The 16,350-nt window shown below is 36.7% G+C and overlaps 1 protein-coding gene across 11 annotated transcripts in view; it reads left to right on the top strand.

The window, feature by feature from the left end:
- Positions 1-16,350, top strand: part of ARHGEF9 (Cdc42 guanine nucleotide exchange factor 9) — a 212,052-nt gene that overhangs the window by 173,012 nt on the left and 22,690 nt on the right. For all 11 annotated transcript variants that reach the window (XM_038587547.1, XM_038587555.1, XM_038587551.1 and 8 more), the window contains 2 exons: positions 3,410-3,653; positions 12,391-12,459. In XM_038587547.1, the coding sequence (XP_038443475.1) occupies positions 3,410-3,653; positions 12,391-12,459 (313 nt within the window). The remainder of the gene's footprint in view (positions 1-3,409; positions 3,654-12,390; positions 12,460-16,350) is intronic.

The following is a 16,350-nucleotide window of genomic DNA, read 5'->3' as shown; positions in this document are numbered from 1 at the left end:
CAAAAAGCTCAGTTTACCAGTGTGAGGAGTTAGGTTTACAAAGGCAAATTCTTTGCAAGTAGCCTGCAGCTGAGAACAGACGCATGCAAGGCAATTCAGCAGAATGGGAATAGTTTAACCAAACTGTATAATGTTAATAAAAATTAGTGAACATTTCTGATTCTGTGAAATTGTCTAAAAGGCCAAATATAAGCAGAAGGGAGGTAGAGTTGGTCAGAATAATTTGGCTAGTAGAAGACATCTATTAGGATGTGGCTCATGGGACCTTCTTGGCCAGTCTCAGCCATACCACAGGTCCCAACAGTAGATGTGTGTCATGAGCATGCTATGAAGGTATACACATGAGTTGAATCTTTCCACAATGTCAGCTTTATTCAATCATAAAGCTAAGTTAATCACAATTATAAAGCAGGTTCAGGATTCCAAACTCAATGATATTTCGCCATATGATTAAACTTGGCTTCTTACACAGCACACAGAGCAGGACATAAGACAAACCACATGACAGGATAACAGAAGGAGTATAGGAAGTTAATGAACCAAACTCAAAGTTAGTCTATGGGTATGCAGTTGAGATAAGACCTCAGTCCAATCCAGGTCAGCTCTCAGCACTTACTGCTTATTATGTTCAAGTAGGGAAGAATCTCAGTTCTGTTCAGAGATCAATCAGAGCTTTCAGTGGCAGTTGCATTTTTGAAGTGGTCAGACTTACATAGAGGTTATATCTGAGGAGTCTGACAGTTTGCTACCAAAATCCTCCCCCTTTTAAAGGGATTCAATTGGTCTTGGGCCCCTGCATACCTCCTCTGGTTCTGCTTATTATCAGTTCTGGGGTGTCAGCTGATGCTGGTCCCAGCAATATCTCATAATTGCAGTACCTTTAACTTGTGCAATTGCTTGACACAGGCTCCTGCTTGACACGAGAGACTCCACTTTGCTCTCTACAATGTGCTCTCAGGAAGGAGTCAACGACAGTGCTAAGAGGAGGAGGGACTGGAAGACCATTCTGAGAGATAGCTACCTATCAGACCTTATATTCCACAAGTTCACAGGTCATTTCATCCATCCCTCTGGTTTTCCTTTTTTTTATTTGACATTCAAAAAGATACAAAAAATAATACAATGGGCACCTATGTACTTATTATCCAACATAAGAAATAATTCATTACAAATACATTCTTCCTCTTCTCACTCTCTGCTCCTTCCCTTCCTTTTCCTTCCTTCCATTTTCCCATTCTCATCTCTGTATGCTCTTGAATTTGGCATGTGTCATTGTCATATTTTTGGTATAATTTCTGTACATATGTATGCATCCCTAAACATTATGTGGCATTTCTTTGTAGGTTTTTTAAACTCATATAAGTGGAATAGATATAGATGAGATAAAGCTGTATAGAAAAGAAACCAGAGGAGTGATGAGCATGGAATTTAAGGTTGCTGTGGCATCATAGCTTTTATTTTTTTAAATTGTTTAAAATTTTTTATTTTATTTAAATTCAACCAACAGTATAATATTAGTTTCAGAGGTAGAATTCAGTGATTCATCGGTTGCATATAACACCCAGTGCTGGGATGCCTGGGTGGCTCAGTGATTGAGCATCTGCCTTCAGCTCAGGGCCTGATCCCAGGGTCCTGGGATTGAGTCCCACATTAGGCTCTCTATAGGGAGCCTACTTTTCCTTCAGCCTATGTCTCTGCCTCTCTCTTTGTGTCTCTCATAAATAAATAAATAAATAAAAATATTTTAAAAAAACACCCAGTGCTCAATACATCATATGCCCTCCTTAATGCCTATCACCTACTTACCCCATCTTCCCACCCACCTCCCCTCTACCAACCCTCAAATTGTTTCCTATACTTAGTCTTTGATGGTTTGTCTCCCTCTCTGATTTCATCTTATTTGCTTTTTTCCTCCTTTCTTCAATGATCATCTGTTTTGTTTCTTAAATTCCACATGAGTGAAATCATATAATTGTCTTTCTCTGATTGACTTATTTTGCCTAGCATAATACCCTCTGGTTCCATCCACATCATTGCAAATGGTGAAATTTCTTTTTTGATGGTTAATAGTCCATTCTTTATCCATTCTTTATCCATTCAACTGTCCATGGACGTCAGGGCTCTTTCCATAGTTTGGCTATTGTGGGCATTACTGCGATAAACATAGGGGTGCAGGTGCCCCTTCAGATCACTGTGTTTGTATCCTTTGGGTAATTACCTAGCAGTGCAATTGCTGGGTCATAGGGTAGCTCTATTTTTAACTTTTTGAGGAACTTCAATACTGTTTTCCAGAGTAGGTGTACCAGCTTGTGTTCCTACCAGCAGTGTAAGAGTGTTCCCCTTTCTCTGCATCCTCGCCAACATTTGTTGTTTGTTCATTTTAGCCTTCTGACTGGTGTGAAGTGGTATCTCATTGTGGTTTTGATTTGTATTTCTCTGATGCCAAGTGATGTGGAGTATTTTCTCATGTGTCTGTTGGCCATTTTGAATGTCTTCTTTGGAGAAATGTCTGTTCAGCATGATACCTTTTAAATTGGGTGGCAGGTTCACCAAGCTTAATATAGTATTAAAAATAAGTAAGTAAATAAATAGAGAAATAAGAGTACCTTGTGTGGACTAGTGATGAGTGTCTCATGGACTGAGAGTTAGTATTAATCCAATTCTGTATACCAGAGAGTAAAACAGCAATGATAGAAGATAGGCAATATATTGTTTGTATATTGCCTATCTGGCCTATACTGTTTGTATATTTGTATATCCAACTACAACTTTTATTTTTCTCATGCAATAAGATTTGTGAGATTCATTCAAGTCTTTTAACTTTTAAAGTCAAGTCTTTTAACTCCTACACCTATTTCTCCTATCAGACTAGGCCTTCTCCAAAGTTCCCTAGAGTGCTAAGTGTTCAGCTCTTTCAATATAACCATTCCTAGCCAGCAGCCTGTGGCCATCTTAATACTCTTACCACTCATCTCCACTATGATATGTAGGTCTCACTAGCCTGCTTAAATTCCCAAGTACACTTTAGGCAAACACCCAGCTTATTTCATCCTTCTAGAAGTCTTGCAAATATTTTGGAAAAGAAAAGGCCCATGCTAGCAATGATTGTGTGGCTTACTGCTTCCTTTTTCCCATATATGTATCTTACAAACACATATAAAGATTGATGCTGGGGTCTGAGACAGGGTCTTTGGATGTAGGACAAAGACTTTCTCTACGAGCATTTAGTTAACCAACCTATCAATGTCATACTGCTAAGCTAACCTGCCTAAATTTGACCAAACTAACCTCTGTTGGTACTCCAAAACAATGGCAGTCTTAGCGTCTTGCTGAGCCCATGAGCCAACTCTTATGGCACCTACTCTGCACATCCCTACAGTAAAAAAGCCTTTTCTTCCTTCCTACATAGGATCTGATCCGAAGAGACATCCTGTACTACAAAGGCCGCATTGACATGGATAAATATGAGGTAGTTGACATTGAAGATGGCAGAGATGATGATTTTAATGTCAGCATGAAAAATGCCTTCAAGCTTCACAACAAGGAAACTGAGGAGATACATCTATTCTTTGCCAAAAAGCTGGAGGAGAAGATACGCTGGCTCAGAGCTTTCAGAGAAGAGAGGAAAATGGTACAGGAAGATGAAAAAATTGGTAAGTGATCTAAGAGAAGAAAGAAGAATATGGCTATGAAGAACATAGAGGATTTGAATTAGTCTTCATTTTTCTAGAAGCAGAGGGGAATATTTCTGGTGCAAACTGACCTAATCCACTTTGGTGGTTTCCTATTATTAGGCCCTTTTCGGCAGATACCAGTAGTCTTTACTAATCAGAGTTAGGTAAGAGTTATAATTTGGCCTCCCTTACAGCCTCATAACTAGATAAGACTATTACACTGGAAACACACTTTAATATCATTTTTCCTAAACATATAAACATTTATTAACAAACAAACACAAAAGCAATCATACAACCTGTTCTGTAATCTCAGTGGAGTCCTAGTTTTATTCTTAGATACATGGCTGTATCTTCTGTAGAGAGGTTAGTCAAGGAAGAGTTGCTGATATTATAGCAACATAATTCAACTAACTTTCTTGTTAGAGTCTGGTGACAAAATCCTTTAAGGGATAGGACATACCACCTGTTTTCAATCTTGAGTTTAAGGCTTCCTTCTGAAGGGTAAAGGCTATAGGGCTCATTGGAATTTTATACCCAGGTCTGGTGAGGGCTAAAGAGCATTTAGTACATTTGTGGCTAGTACACATCTTGAATAACATTCATTTTTACCAATGAAAATTCATTTTTAACATGTGTTAGGCTGCATTAAAGTGACTGAACTGCTGGGAGTAGTGGCTTTTGAAGCAAAGACTTCTGAGTGTTTAATGTGTTAACAAATCACCTCTTGAGTGTGTATGCCAGATTAAGACACTTTATATGTTAACTAAATGTCCCTAGAACATAGATTAAAATTAATGTGCATGTATATATCAGCTCTCTGTATGAAAGCATTTAAAAATAAGTTACAGAAAATATAACTGGCTCTAAAACTATGATCACTTGCATGATTCAGAATCACACTAAACCATAATTTTTTTGGCTTTAAAAATGTTTTTCCCCTTTGCCAGGGGGTATATAACTGGCAGAGAGATTTTTCATGCTGCTTTCTAACTGGGATTTAGGTGCCATAGACTATAGTTTTGTGGTTTACAAAGTATCATCTGGTCTGTTGCTCACAGTGCTGCCATTCCAGCATAAAAATACCAAACAGCCAGGCTTTGTAATTCCCTGAGAAGACAGAGTTCCTGTTTTTGCTCCACTTGAAGTGAGAGTAGTATTTTATATTAAAACATTTACCAATGTTTTAATTGGTAAACATTTACCAATGTTTAATTGGTATATTAAAACATTTACCAATGTTTTAATTGGTAAACATTTACCAATGTTTAATTTACCAGCTCAAGCTGGTAGAAACTGCCTCTAGAAAAATGGGCCTACTCATTGAGTCCAAATGCAAATGATTTTGAGAGTGCAAATGGATTCTTCTCTCTTTCAGTGTTGGGGATTTAAATGGTTAAGAGATAAAGAAGAATGATCAAAAAGACACACCTTAGTCTAATGCTAGTCCTTGCCTCAGGTTTGGGGTATAGTGCACATTAATAATTCACTTTGAGTCCCATTGAAGCCAAATTGCTTTTAGCATATGAGCACTGCAATGGAACATGGTGTACAGTGGTACAGAAATGCTACTGGGTTGCTTCTCTCAGTGGTAGGCAGAAGCAGCCTCTGATACCACCTAGATTATTAGACCTATTAAAGGAATTGTCTTAGTATGCTTTATGCAGACCCTAGATCAACTAGAAGATCCCCACCATTTTTTCTGGTTCCAGTATAATATTTCCCACACAATTCCCTAATAACCTGTAACTTTAAGAATCTGCTTCTAATAGAAAAGCTTCCAGAAATTACATTTTTAAAAACTTTTTGCTTAGTTTTTGTAAAGATTTTATTCATTTATTCATGAGAGACAGAGGGAGAGAGAGAGAGAGGCAGAGACACAGGCAGAGGGAGAAGCAGTCTCCATGCAGGGAGCCCAATGCAGGACTCGATCCTGAGACTCCAGTATCACGCCCTGGGCCAAAGGCAGGTGCCAAACCTCTGAGCCACCCAGGCATCCCTGAATTTTGCTTAGTTTTCATTTAAATTCCAGTTAGTTAATGTACAGTGCAATATTAATTTCAGGTGTAAAATTGAATGATTTAACACCTATACACAATGCCTGGTGCTCACTGCAGTAACTGTACTCCTTAATCTCCATCACCTATTTAACACCTCTGCCAGACCACTTCCCCTCTGGTAATAATTGATTTGATCTCTATAATTATTAGTCTTTTTTGGTTTGCCTCTCTACTTCTTTCCCCTATGATCATTTGTTTCTTAAATTCCACATATGAATGAAATCATATGTTGTCTTTCTCTGACAAACTTATTTTGCTTAGCATAATACTCTCTAGTTCCATCTGTGACGTGGTACACACACACACACACACACACACACACACTCAGCCATAAAAAATAATGAAATCTTGCTATTTGCAAGGACATGGATGGATCTATAAAAATACCTTCCGACAGATCTATGTTATCTCTTCTAAAACATTAAGTTTTTTTCTAATTATAATACTTTTTATTATAGGAAATTTGGGGGGAAAACACAGAAAAATTAAAAAGAAAACTAAAAATCACATAAGATTTACTCTACCCAGAGAGAACATTTGTAAATGTTTGATATTTTTACATCTAAACAAAAAAACCCCTAGGACTAAGGTGGTTGAATCATTCTGTCTCCTCCATTCTCTACCTCCCTATGATGAACAGTTCTAATATTACATCCTCATTTTGCATGTACAATCATATCATTAGGATTTCCCTAAATCATTTATTTAAAAATTTTTCTCATTGTATTTATTTATTTTTTTTTAAATTTTATTTATTTATGATAGTCACACAGAGAGAGATAGAGAGGCAGAGACATAGGCAGAGGGAGAAGCAGGCTCCATGCACCGGGAGCCCGACGTGGGATTCGATCCCGGGTCTCCAGGATCACGCCCTGGGCCAAAGGCAGGCGCTAAACTGCTGCGCCACCAGGGATCCCTTCTCATTGTATTTAAATTCAATTAATTAACATATAGTATATGATTAGTTTCAGAGGTAGAATTTAGTGATTCATCAGTTACATATACACCCAGTTCTCATTCCATCAAGTGCCCTCCTTAATGCCCATCCCCCAGTTACCCCATCTCCCCACCCACCTCCCTTCCAGCAACCCTCAGCTTGTTTCTAAGAGTCTTTTATGGTTTGTCTCCCTAGTTTCATCTCATTTTATGTTTCCTCCCTTCCCTATTCCTAGGTGCATCTGTTTTGTTTCTCACATTCCATATATGAGTGAAATCCTATGGTATTTGTCTTTCTCTGGTTGACTTCTTTACCTTAGTTATACACTTATACACTTATACCTTAGTTATACACTCTAGTTCCATCCACATCATTGCAAATGGTAACATTTCATCCTTTCTGATGGCTGAGTAATATTCCATTATATATACTGCCTCTTCTTTATCCATTCATCTATTGGTGGACATCTTGTCTCTTTCTATAGCTTGGCTATTGTGGACATTGCTGCTATAAACATTGGGGTGCCCCTTTGAATCACTATGTTTATATCCTTTAGATAAATGTGTTGTAGTGCAATTGCTAGGTTATAGAGTAGCTCAATTTTTAACTTTTTGAGGAACCTTCATACTGCTTTCCAGAGTGGCTGTATCAGCTTGTGTTCCCACCAGCAGTGAAAGAGTGGTCCCCTTTCTCTGCATCCTTGTCAACACTTGTTTCCTGACTTGTTCATTTTAGCCATTCTGACTGATATGAGGTGGTACCTCACTGTGGTTTTAACTTGTATTTCCCTGATGCCAAATGATGTGGAACATTTTCTCATGTGTCTGTTGGCCATTTGTATGCCTTCTTTGGAGAAATGTCTGTTCATGTCTTCTGCCCATTTCTTGACTGTATTTTTTGTTTTTTGAGTGTTGAGTTTGATAAGTTCTCTATAGATTTTGAATACTAGCCCATTATCTGATATGGCATTTGCTAATATCTTCTCTCATTCTGTAGGTTCCCTTTTAGTTTTTTTGACTATTTCCTTGGTGTGCAAAAGCTTTTTTTTTTTTGCAAAAAATTTTATCTTGATGAAGTCCCAATAATTCAGTTTTGCTCTTGCTTCTCTTGCCTTTAGAAGATATGTCTAGCAAGGAGTTGCTGCAGCTGAAGTCAAAGAGGTTGCTGCTGTATTCTTCTCTAGGATTTTGATGGATTCTTATCTCACATTTATATCTTTAATCCATTTTGACTTTATTTGTGTGTGTATGGTGTAAGAAAAATGGTCCATTTTCATTCTTCTGCATGTGGTTATCCAATTTCCCCTAACCATTTGTTGAAGAGACTATCTTTTTTTCCACTGGATATCCTTTCCTTCTTTGTCAAAGATTAGTTGACCATAGAGTTGAGGGTCCATTTCTGGGTTCTCTATTCTGTTCCATTGATCTGTGTGTCTGTTTTTGTGCCAGTACCATACTGTCTTGATGATTAGAGCTTTGTAATACAGCTTGAAGTCTGGAATTTGTGATTCCACCAGCTTTGATTTTCTTTTTCAACATTCCTCTGAGGTCTTTTCTGGTTCTATACAAATTTTAGGAATATTTGTTACAGCTTTATAAAAATGCTGATGGTATTCTTATAGAGATTGCATTAAATGTGTAAATTGCTTTGAGTAGCATACACATTTCAACAATATTTGTTCTTCCAATCCATGAACATGGAATATTTTTCCATTTCTTTGTGTCTTTCTCAATTTCTCTCATAAGTGTTCTGTAGTTTTTAGAATACAGACCCTTTACCTCTTTAGTTAGGTTTATTCTTGTGTTTTCTGGTGCAGTTGTAAATGGGATCCATTCCTTAATTACTCTTCTGACAAAAGGAGAATTAAAGCCCAATATCCCTGATCAACATGGATGCAGAAATTCTCACCAAATACTAACAAATATCTAATAGTATTTTAAAAGAATTATTCACCATGACCAAGTAGGATTTATTCCTGGCTTGCAAGGGTGGTTCAACTTCTGCAAATAAACCAATGTGGTATACCACATTAATCAAAGTAAGTACAAGAACCATATGATTCTCTCAATAGATGCTGAAAAAGCATTTGACAAAATACAACATCCTTTCTTGATTAAAATTCTCTGCAGTGTAAGGATAGAGGGAACATACCTCAATATGGTAAAAGCCATATATGAAAGACAGTGAATATCATCCTCAACTAGAGAGCATTTCCTCCAAGGTCAGGAACACAACAGAGATGTCTACTCTAACCACTGCTATTCAACATAGTGCTGGAAGTCCTAGACAACAAAAAGAAATAAAAGGCATCCAAATCAGAAAAATAAGTCAAACTTTCACTCTTCTCAGATGACATGATACTCTATGTTGATCACACAAATGACTGTACCCAAAAATTGCTAGAAGTCATACAGGAATTCATCAAAGTGGATGATATAATGCACAGAAATCAGTTGCTTATCTATACCCTAAATCACTTAATATTTTTTAAAAGATGTATTTATTTATTAATGAGAGACAGAGAGAGAGAGAGGCAGAGACACAGGCAGAGGGAGAAGCAGGTTCCATGCAGGGAGCCTGACATGGGACTTGATCCCAGGTCTCCAGGATCAGGCCCTGGGCTGAAGGTGGCACTAAACCACTGAGCCACCCGGGCCGCCCTCACTTAATATTTTTAATCATCATTTTTATGGCTATTATATAAATTTACCATAATTTTTTTCTTTATTTTTACTTTTTAATGATAAAATAAATACATGATTATAATAACCACTTGAACATATACCAAAATATAATAAATTTAGCATTATTTTCCCTTCACTATCACTCCTATGCTATGTGAGATAATTAGTATAGGTGTGGTGTATCTATTTCCATACTTGTGTTTATATAAACCTTTATACAGATAAGACTTTTTAAAAACTTTTCTACTTACAAAAATTATACCAATCATATTACTTTATAACTCATTTTTAAACTTAATTTATCATAAGTAACTCTTCAGGTGAAGAATATAGTATTTAACTAAAATTCCTTCTATCAGTCAGGATTCAACCAGAGAAGTACAACTCATAGAAGATGTGTTAAGAGATTTATTATAAGGAATTGGCTTATGTGATTACAAAATCTGGCTAAGCAACTCCAAAATCTATGGAGCAGGCAGGTGGAATGCAAAATCGTGGGCAGGCTCAAACTCATGAGCACAGTCCAAAGCTGTCATCTATAGGCAGGAAGATCATGAGAAGGATGGGACTCCACATACATGGGCTAAAGCTGAAGAAGAATTTCTTCTCTTTTGTAGGTAGATCTCAATCCTGTTTTTTTAAGTGGTAGAAACACCATGAACCCTATACACTTCATACATTTTTAAGTGCATAATATAGTAATATTAACCATAGGCTCAATGTTGTAAAGCAGATATATAGAACTTATTCATACCATGTATAAGTGGAACTAGAGTTTTGATAGGATTGCTTTGAATTTGTAGATGGCTTTCAGCAGAATGGATATTTTAACAATATTGTCTTCTAGTACAGAAACAAACAAACAAAACCTAAAGACCAATATCCCCAATGAATGCATATGAAAAAGTCCTTAATAAAACAGCAACAAACAGAATTCAGCAACACAATACAAGGATCATACACCGTAACTAAGTCCGATTTGTCCCTGGGATGCAAGGATGCCTTAACATATGCGAATCAATTAATGTGATACACCACACTAATTGAATGAAAGATAGAAATCACATGATCAGGGGATCCCTGGGTGGCTCAGCAGTTTAGCACCTGCCTTTGACCCAGGGCGTGATCCTGGAGTTCCAGGATCGAGTCCCACATCGGGCTCCCTGCATAGAGCCTGCTTCTCCCTCTGCCTATGTCTCTGCCCCTCCCCTCTCTCTCTGTGTGTTTCTCATGAATAAATAAAATCTTTAAAAAAAGAAATCACATGATCATATCTACAGATGCAGAAAAAGGATTTGACATTACTTATTCTTTCATGATAAAAAACTCACAAGCTACTATGTATACAAGAAATTTACCTGAATATAATAAAGGCCATATATGAAAGGGCCTACAGCTAACATCATACTCAAGGGAGAAAAACTGAAAGCTTTTTCTCTTATAACAATGACAAGACAAGGATGCCCATTTCACCACTTCTATTCAACATTGTAGTGGAAGGCCAACCAGAGAAAATTAGACAAGAAAAAAATAAAAGCATCCAAATGGGAAAGGAAGAAGTGAAGTTATTTCTGTTTGTAGATGATATCATTTTATATATAGATAACCTTAAAGACTCCACAGAAAATGTTTTTTCTAATAAATGAATTCAGTGAAGTTGAAGAATATGAAAGTAACATGCAAAAATCAGTTGTGTTTCTATACACTAACATAAACTATCTGAAAAAGAAATTAAGCAAATAGTCCTAAGTATAATCACATCCAAAAAGGGTGGATGGATTTCTTTATTCTTAGGAATAAACTTAACCAAGGAGGTAAAAGACTTGTACACTCAAAAATGTAAAACCTTGCTGAAAGAAATTAAAGAACATATAAATAAATAGCTTTAGTATTGTTAAAATGTCCATTTTACCCAATGCCAGCTATAGATTCAATGTGGTCTTATCAAAATTCCAATGGAATTTTTTACAGAAATAGAAATAACAATCCTAAAATTCACAAAAGATCCATCATGGGTAAAGATATTTGAGAGAGAGGAACAAAGCTAGAGGTATCACACTTCTTGACTCAAAATGTATTACAAAGCTACATTAATTAAAACAGTATATTACTGGCATAAAGATGGGATATAGATGGATGGAATAGGATAGAAAGCCTAGAAATAAACCCACACATATACAGTCAACATATCTTTGACAAGGGTACCAAGAATACACAATTGGGAAAGGATGGTTTCTTCGATAGATAGTGCTGAGAAAATTGTATATCCATATGCAAAAGAATGAAACTGAATTCCTACTTTATACTGTACGTGAAAATTAACTCAAAATGTGTTAAAGATTTAATTGTATGACCCCAAACTGTAAAACTCCTAGAAGAAAATAGAGGGAAAGAGCTTCTTGACATTGATATTGGAAATGATTTTTTGGATATGACACCAAAAGCATAGTCAAAACAAAATTACAGCAAAATAAAATGCTTCAGCACAGCAATGGAACAGAATGAAAAGGCAACCTATGGCATCAGGTAAAATATTTGCAAATGATATATTTGATAGGAGGTTAATTTCCAAAATATATAAGTAACTCCTACAACTCAATGGTGAAATATCAAATAACTTAATTTTAAAATTGGACAAATGACTTGGACAGTTGAGTACCTTTTGCTATTTGATTTTTTCTTCCTTTTGAAACTTTTCTTTACAAAAATGTCTTGTAATCTCTTATCTTTTGACTCATTATTTTCTTCTATGTTTTTGCCTTTGGTTGTGAAATATTTTTCCACTTCACACCATACTTTATTCATGACTCTTCATTGAACAGTCTCTTAACTCATGTTTTCATTTTTTTTGCCTCTGTATATTGTGAAATTCATTTTTGTAACTAAATATTTGTTCAAATTTCTCACCATTTATTTCCTTTTCAAAACTTTTGATATATCTTGCCAAAACTACTCTTTCAGAAAAGTTGTACTAATTTATACATTTAAGAAAGCTGTGTTTTTTTATAACAGAGTCATGTATTTCTATGTTATAGGCTTTGAAATTTCTGAAAACCAGAAGAGGCAGGCTGCAATGACTGTGAGAAAAGTCCCTAAACAAAAAGGTAAAGCTGCCTTTAACTACCACCACTCCACCAGCCCCACTTTCTCTATCTGTGAGACTGGGAAGCCATAAACTATGTGACTATATATACCCAGGTTTGTTTCCAGGCTGAAGTTCACTTGGGGTGATGGGGATTGTCTGGGTTTCCAGGTATTCCTGATGACATGTGGCAAATGGCCTTAAAGACATAAGGCTTAGCCATTAGAAATGATGAATACCCACCATTTGCTTTGACGTGGATGGAACTGGAGGGTATTATGCTGAGTGAAGTAAGTCAATCGGAGAAGGACAATCATTATATGGTTTCACTCATACAGGGAATATAAGACATAGTGAAAGGGATTATAAGGGAAAGGAAAGAAAATGAGTGGGAAGAATCAGAGAGGGTGACAAAACATGAGAAACTCCTAACTCTGGGAAACAAACAAGGGGTAGTGGAAGGGGAGGTGGGTAGGGGAATGGGGTGACTGGGTGACAGGCACTGAGGTGGGCACTTGACAGGATGAGCACTGGGTGTTATACTATATGTTAGCAAATCGAACTCCAATTAAAAAATATATACAAACAAATAAAAAATTAAATTAAAAAATAAATTAATTTTTAAAAAGACATAAGGCTTAGGAGTAAATAGTGTAAGGTAGTTATGTCTACAGATAGTTCTTGGTAGTAGAAAGGGAGGTGGGCAGGGGCTTGGGGTGGCTGGGTGATGGGCACTGAGGGAGGCACTTGGTGGGATGAGCACTGAGTGTTATGCTATGTGCTGGCAAATTGAGCTCCAATAAAAAAATTTTAAAAAAATTGGACTTCAGAGATCAATAAGCTTCCATAAAAAAATAAATAGTTCTTTAGGTACAGGAAAAATATAGAATTTCTGTTTCTTTTCATTTTAACATAAGTGAGAGAGAGAGAAAGAAACTAAACTTTATCCACAATGTAGAGACAGATGGACAATAATAACTGTGTATAATTTTTAATAAGTGCTTTTGGAATATGTATACAGTTTTCTTTGATTTGTTTGGGGACATTTGCAAGACCAGGAGTCCCAAATCAGAATGGAGAACTTCAAACTGAACCAAGGCAGAAGATTCAGATATTCATTCTCTTTTTCTGAACCACAAACTAAAATACTTAAAAAAGGAAACTAGGGGTATCTGGGTGGCTCAGTTGAGTGTCTGACTCTTGATTTTGGCTCAGGTCATGATCCTCAGGGTCATGAGATTGAGCCCCACTTTAGGCCCCATGCTGGGTGTGGAGCCTGCTTAATATTCTTTCTTCCCCTCTGCCCCTCCTTTTCCAGCCCTCCTCATGGGCACACACTGGCACTCTCTCACTTTCTAAAAAAAAAAAAAAGGAAAGCACCTTAAGAATCAATTTGAATATGAAATGAAGCTTTATTTTCTCATTTTCATAAACTAGACAAAATTAAAATGCTTAGTTGAACAATGGGGAGTAACTACCCTTTGTTTACTTATGAGCATATTCAGTACGAGTCATTTTATATAAGTTCTTTAATTTCATTTTTATGGTACATCTTTAAGGTAGACATTATTAGACTCATTTTCCAGATGAAGAAACAAGATCTTTGAGGTGAAGTGATTATGAACTTAACTCATCTTTATTCCAAGTCCACTGTTCTTCCCTCATCATCTCAGGGCTCTGCTGATTCTCTATGCTGGGAGAACACAGCTTGCTTTTTTGTCTCACCTCAATTACTGACAAATGCTTCTATTACTGACAGCCACTGTCATTTTCTCCAGGGGTAAGTGATTTTAATGAGACCTCACTTTTCCCAGGCCCTTCTGCTTTCTCAGTAGGTTCTTTGGTTCAGAATGAGTCACCATACAAAATTATTAGATTCAAGTTGCCTGAAATTCCAGTGGCCACATAAAGCATCCTTAATTATTCCCAAATGAAGCTCCTTTTCACTAAGGAGCTATATGCCTGTGAATATCTGATTTCCAATTAAACAGTGTGCCTAGCTGGGCCCTCCCTGGCTAGACATACCTTCCTTTTAACTGCTTATTGTTTCTTGTCCTTGGGAGGCACTCACTGGTTCTTTCCCTTATTATGGAGATGTGATTATCTTCAGATAGAGAATTAAAGGCAATCACTCCTAACCTCTTGGGAGTGAGAATATGAGAGTCAGTGTTAGAAAGTTATCTGGGGTTAATGTCAGTGAAGATATGGTCTGTACGAGTAGGGGAACCCTGGGAGAGACTGTGCCCATTCCTTAGAGATATAAACAGAACAGAACTCCAGCCAGCTGGGGAGTCCTCAGGCTATAAAGAAGCTACTGGCCTAGTGGCCTGTCTGTTTCCTGGAGGTTCTTAACCCTTTAGCTTCTCTTACTATGATTCTCTCCACTGTCCTTACAACACTGACCTTCATGATGGGATGGGACTCCTTGATATCAGCATAGGTTCCCCCTAGCCTATCTGAGGCTGGCTGGTCTTTTCACTATGAATTCTTAAAGCAAAGGAACATCCATAAAACAACAAATTAGAAAACAGTCCTGCTCACTTATACCAAGCCTTTGCGTCAGGTTCCTTTTCTACCCTGTCTAGTCACAAGGCTATTCCCTTCAAGTCCTCTCTTATTCCCAGTGTTTAAGCAATTGTTCACCTGAACAGCTTTCCACCTTTAACAACAACTCTAAAGTTTTCAAAAAAACTCATTTAGCTTCAAACCTCCCAAAATTCTTTTGTATCTTCTCTATTATTTCTATTTCTAATTTTCAAGACTCTCCTAGTCCAGGATTGTAATGACTGATATATATTGAGACTCAGGGCAACTATACATGTGGAAGCAATAGTCAAACTTAGGAATTCAATGGTTATATTATGTACATGGGAAGACAAAGAAGAGAATTCTTTTAGATACCCATTAAAGCCAGTTTCCTTAACCCTTCCAGTGACTGCTTCCTGGAAATGATGGGAGCATTGTTGTTAAGATTTCTCTAAGGCAGATATAATTGGATAGGTAATTATTCTAGTGTCCCCTTACAATCCCATCTATAATGCCATGGGACCTTATCAACTCAGTATACTACTCTGGAGAAGGGGAAGCCTTCTTCTGTTTATCTGTGTAAGATAAACAAAGAGGACAGAAGTCCTAGCTCCAATGAAGGCATTTTTACTTTATGCTTACCTTTTATACTGTCTTGATTTTAAGAATTGATGTATAACTTCTTGGAATTTGAATACTAATTCCTGATCTATCAACCTATTTCAGTCTGTCATCATGGAGCTCCCTAGAGCCATGAACACAGCTCCCATCTCCAGAAGCTATGGGACCATCTCAAAATCAAATGAATATCCTAAATTAACTAAAAACGTGAAAAAGAAGAGTAAAATTGAAGTAATCAGTCCTGGTTTTAACACAAATTATATAGCTACAATAACCAAGACTGTGGTATTGGCAGAAGGATAGACATATTTTACCAGTGGAAGAGAACAGAGGAACTAAAAATAGGCCTACACAAATATGCCCAACTAATTTTTGATAAAGATGCAAAAGAAATATAGTGGATGAGGGTAACCTTTCCACCAAATGCTTCAGCTATAGACCAAAAATAAAAAACTTCAACCTAAACTCACACCCTACAAAAATTAATTCAAAATGGATAATGGGCTTAAATTTAAAGCTACAAAAACATTTTTTTTTCAAAAACTTTTTTAAAGGAGAAAATCTCCAGCATCTAGGGCTAGGCAAGAAGTTCTTAGACTTGACACCAAAAGCTTGAACCATGAAATGAAAAATTGATACAATGGACCTCATTAAAATAGACAGTTTTGCTCTATGAAAGACCATGTGAAGAGGATAAAAAGACAAGCCACAGACTAGGAAAAAATATTTGCAAACCATGTATCTGACAGAACACTACTATCTAGAA

The sequence above is a fragment of the Canis lupus genome, chromosome X (assembly GCF_011100685.1).
Source record: "Canis lupus familiaris isolate Mischka breed German Shepherd chromosome X, alternate assembly UU_Cfam_GSD_1.0, whole genome shotgun sequence".
Taxonomy (NCBI): Eukaryota; Metazoa; Chordata; class Mammalia; order Carnivora; family Canidae; genus Canis; species Canis lupus.
The sequence above is the reverse complement of the archived record's forward strand: the minus strand, read 5'-3'. Positions and strand labels throughout refer to the sequence as shown.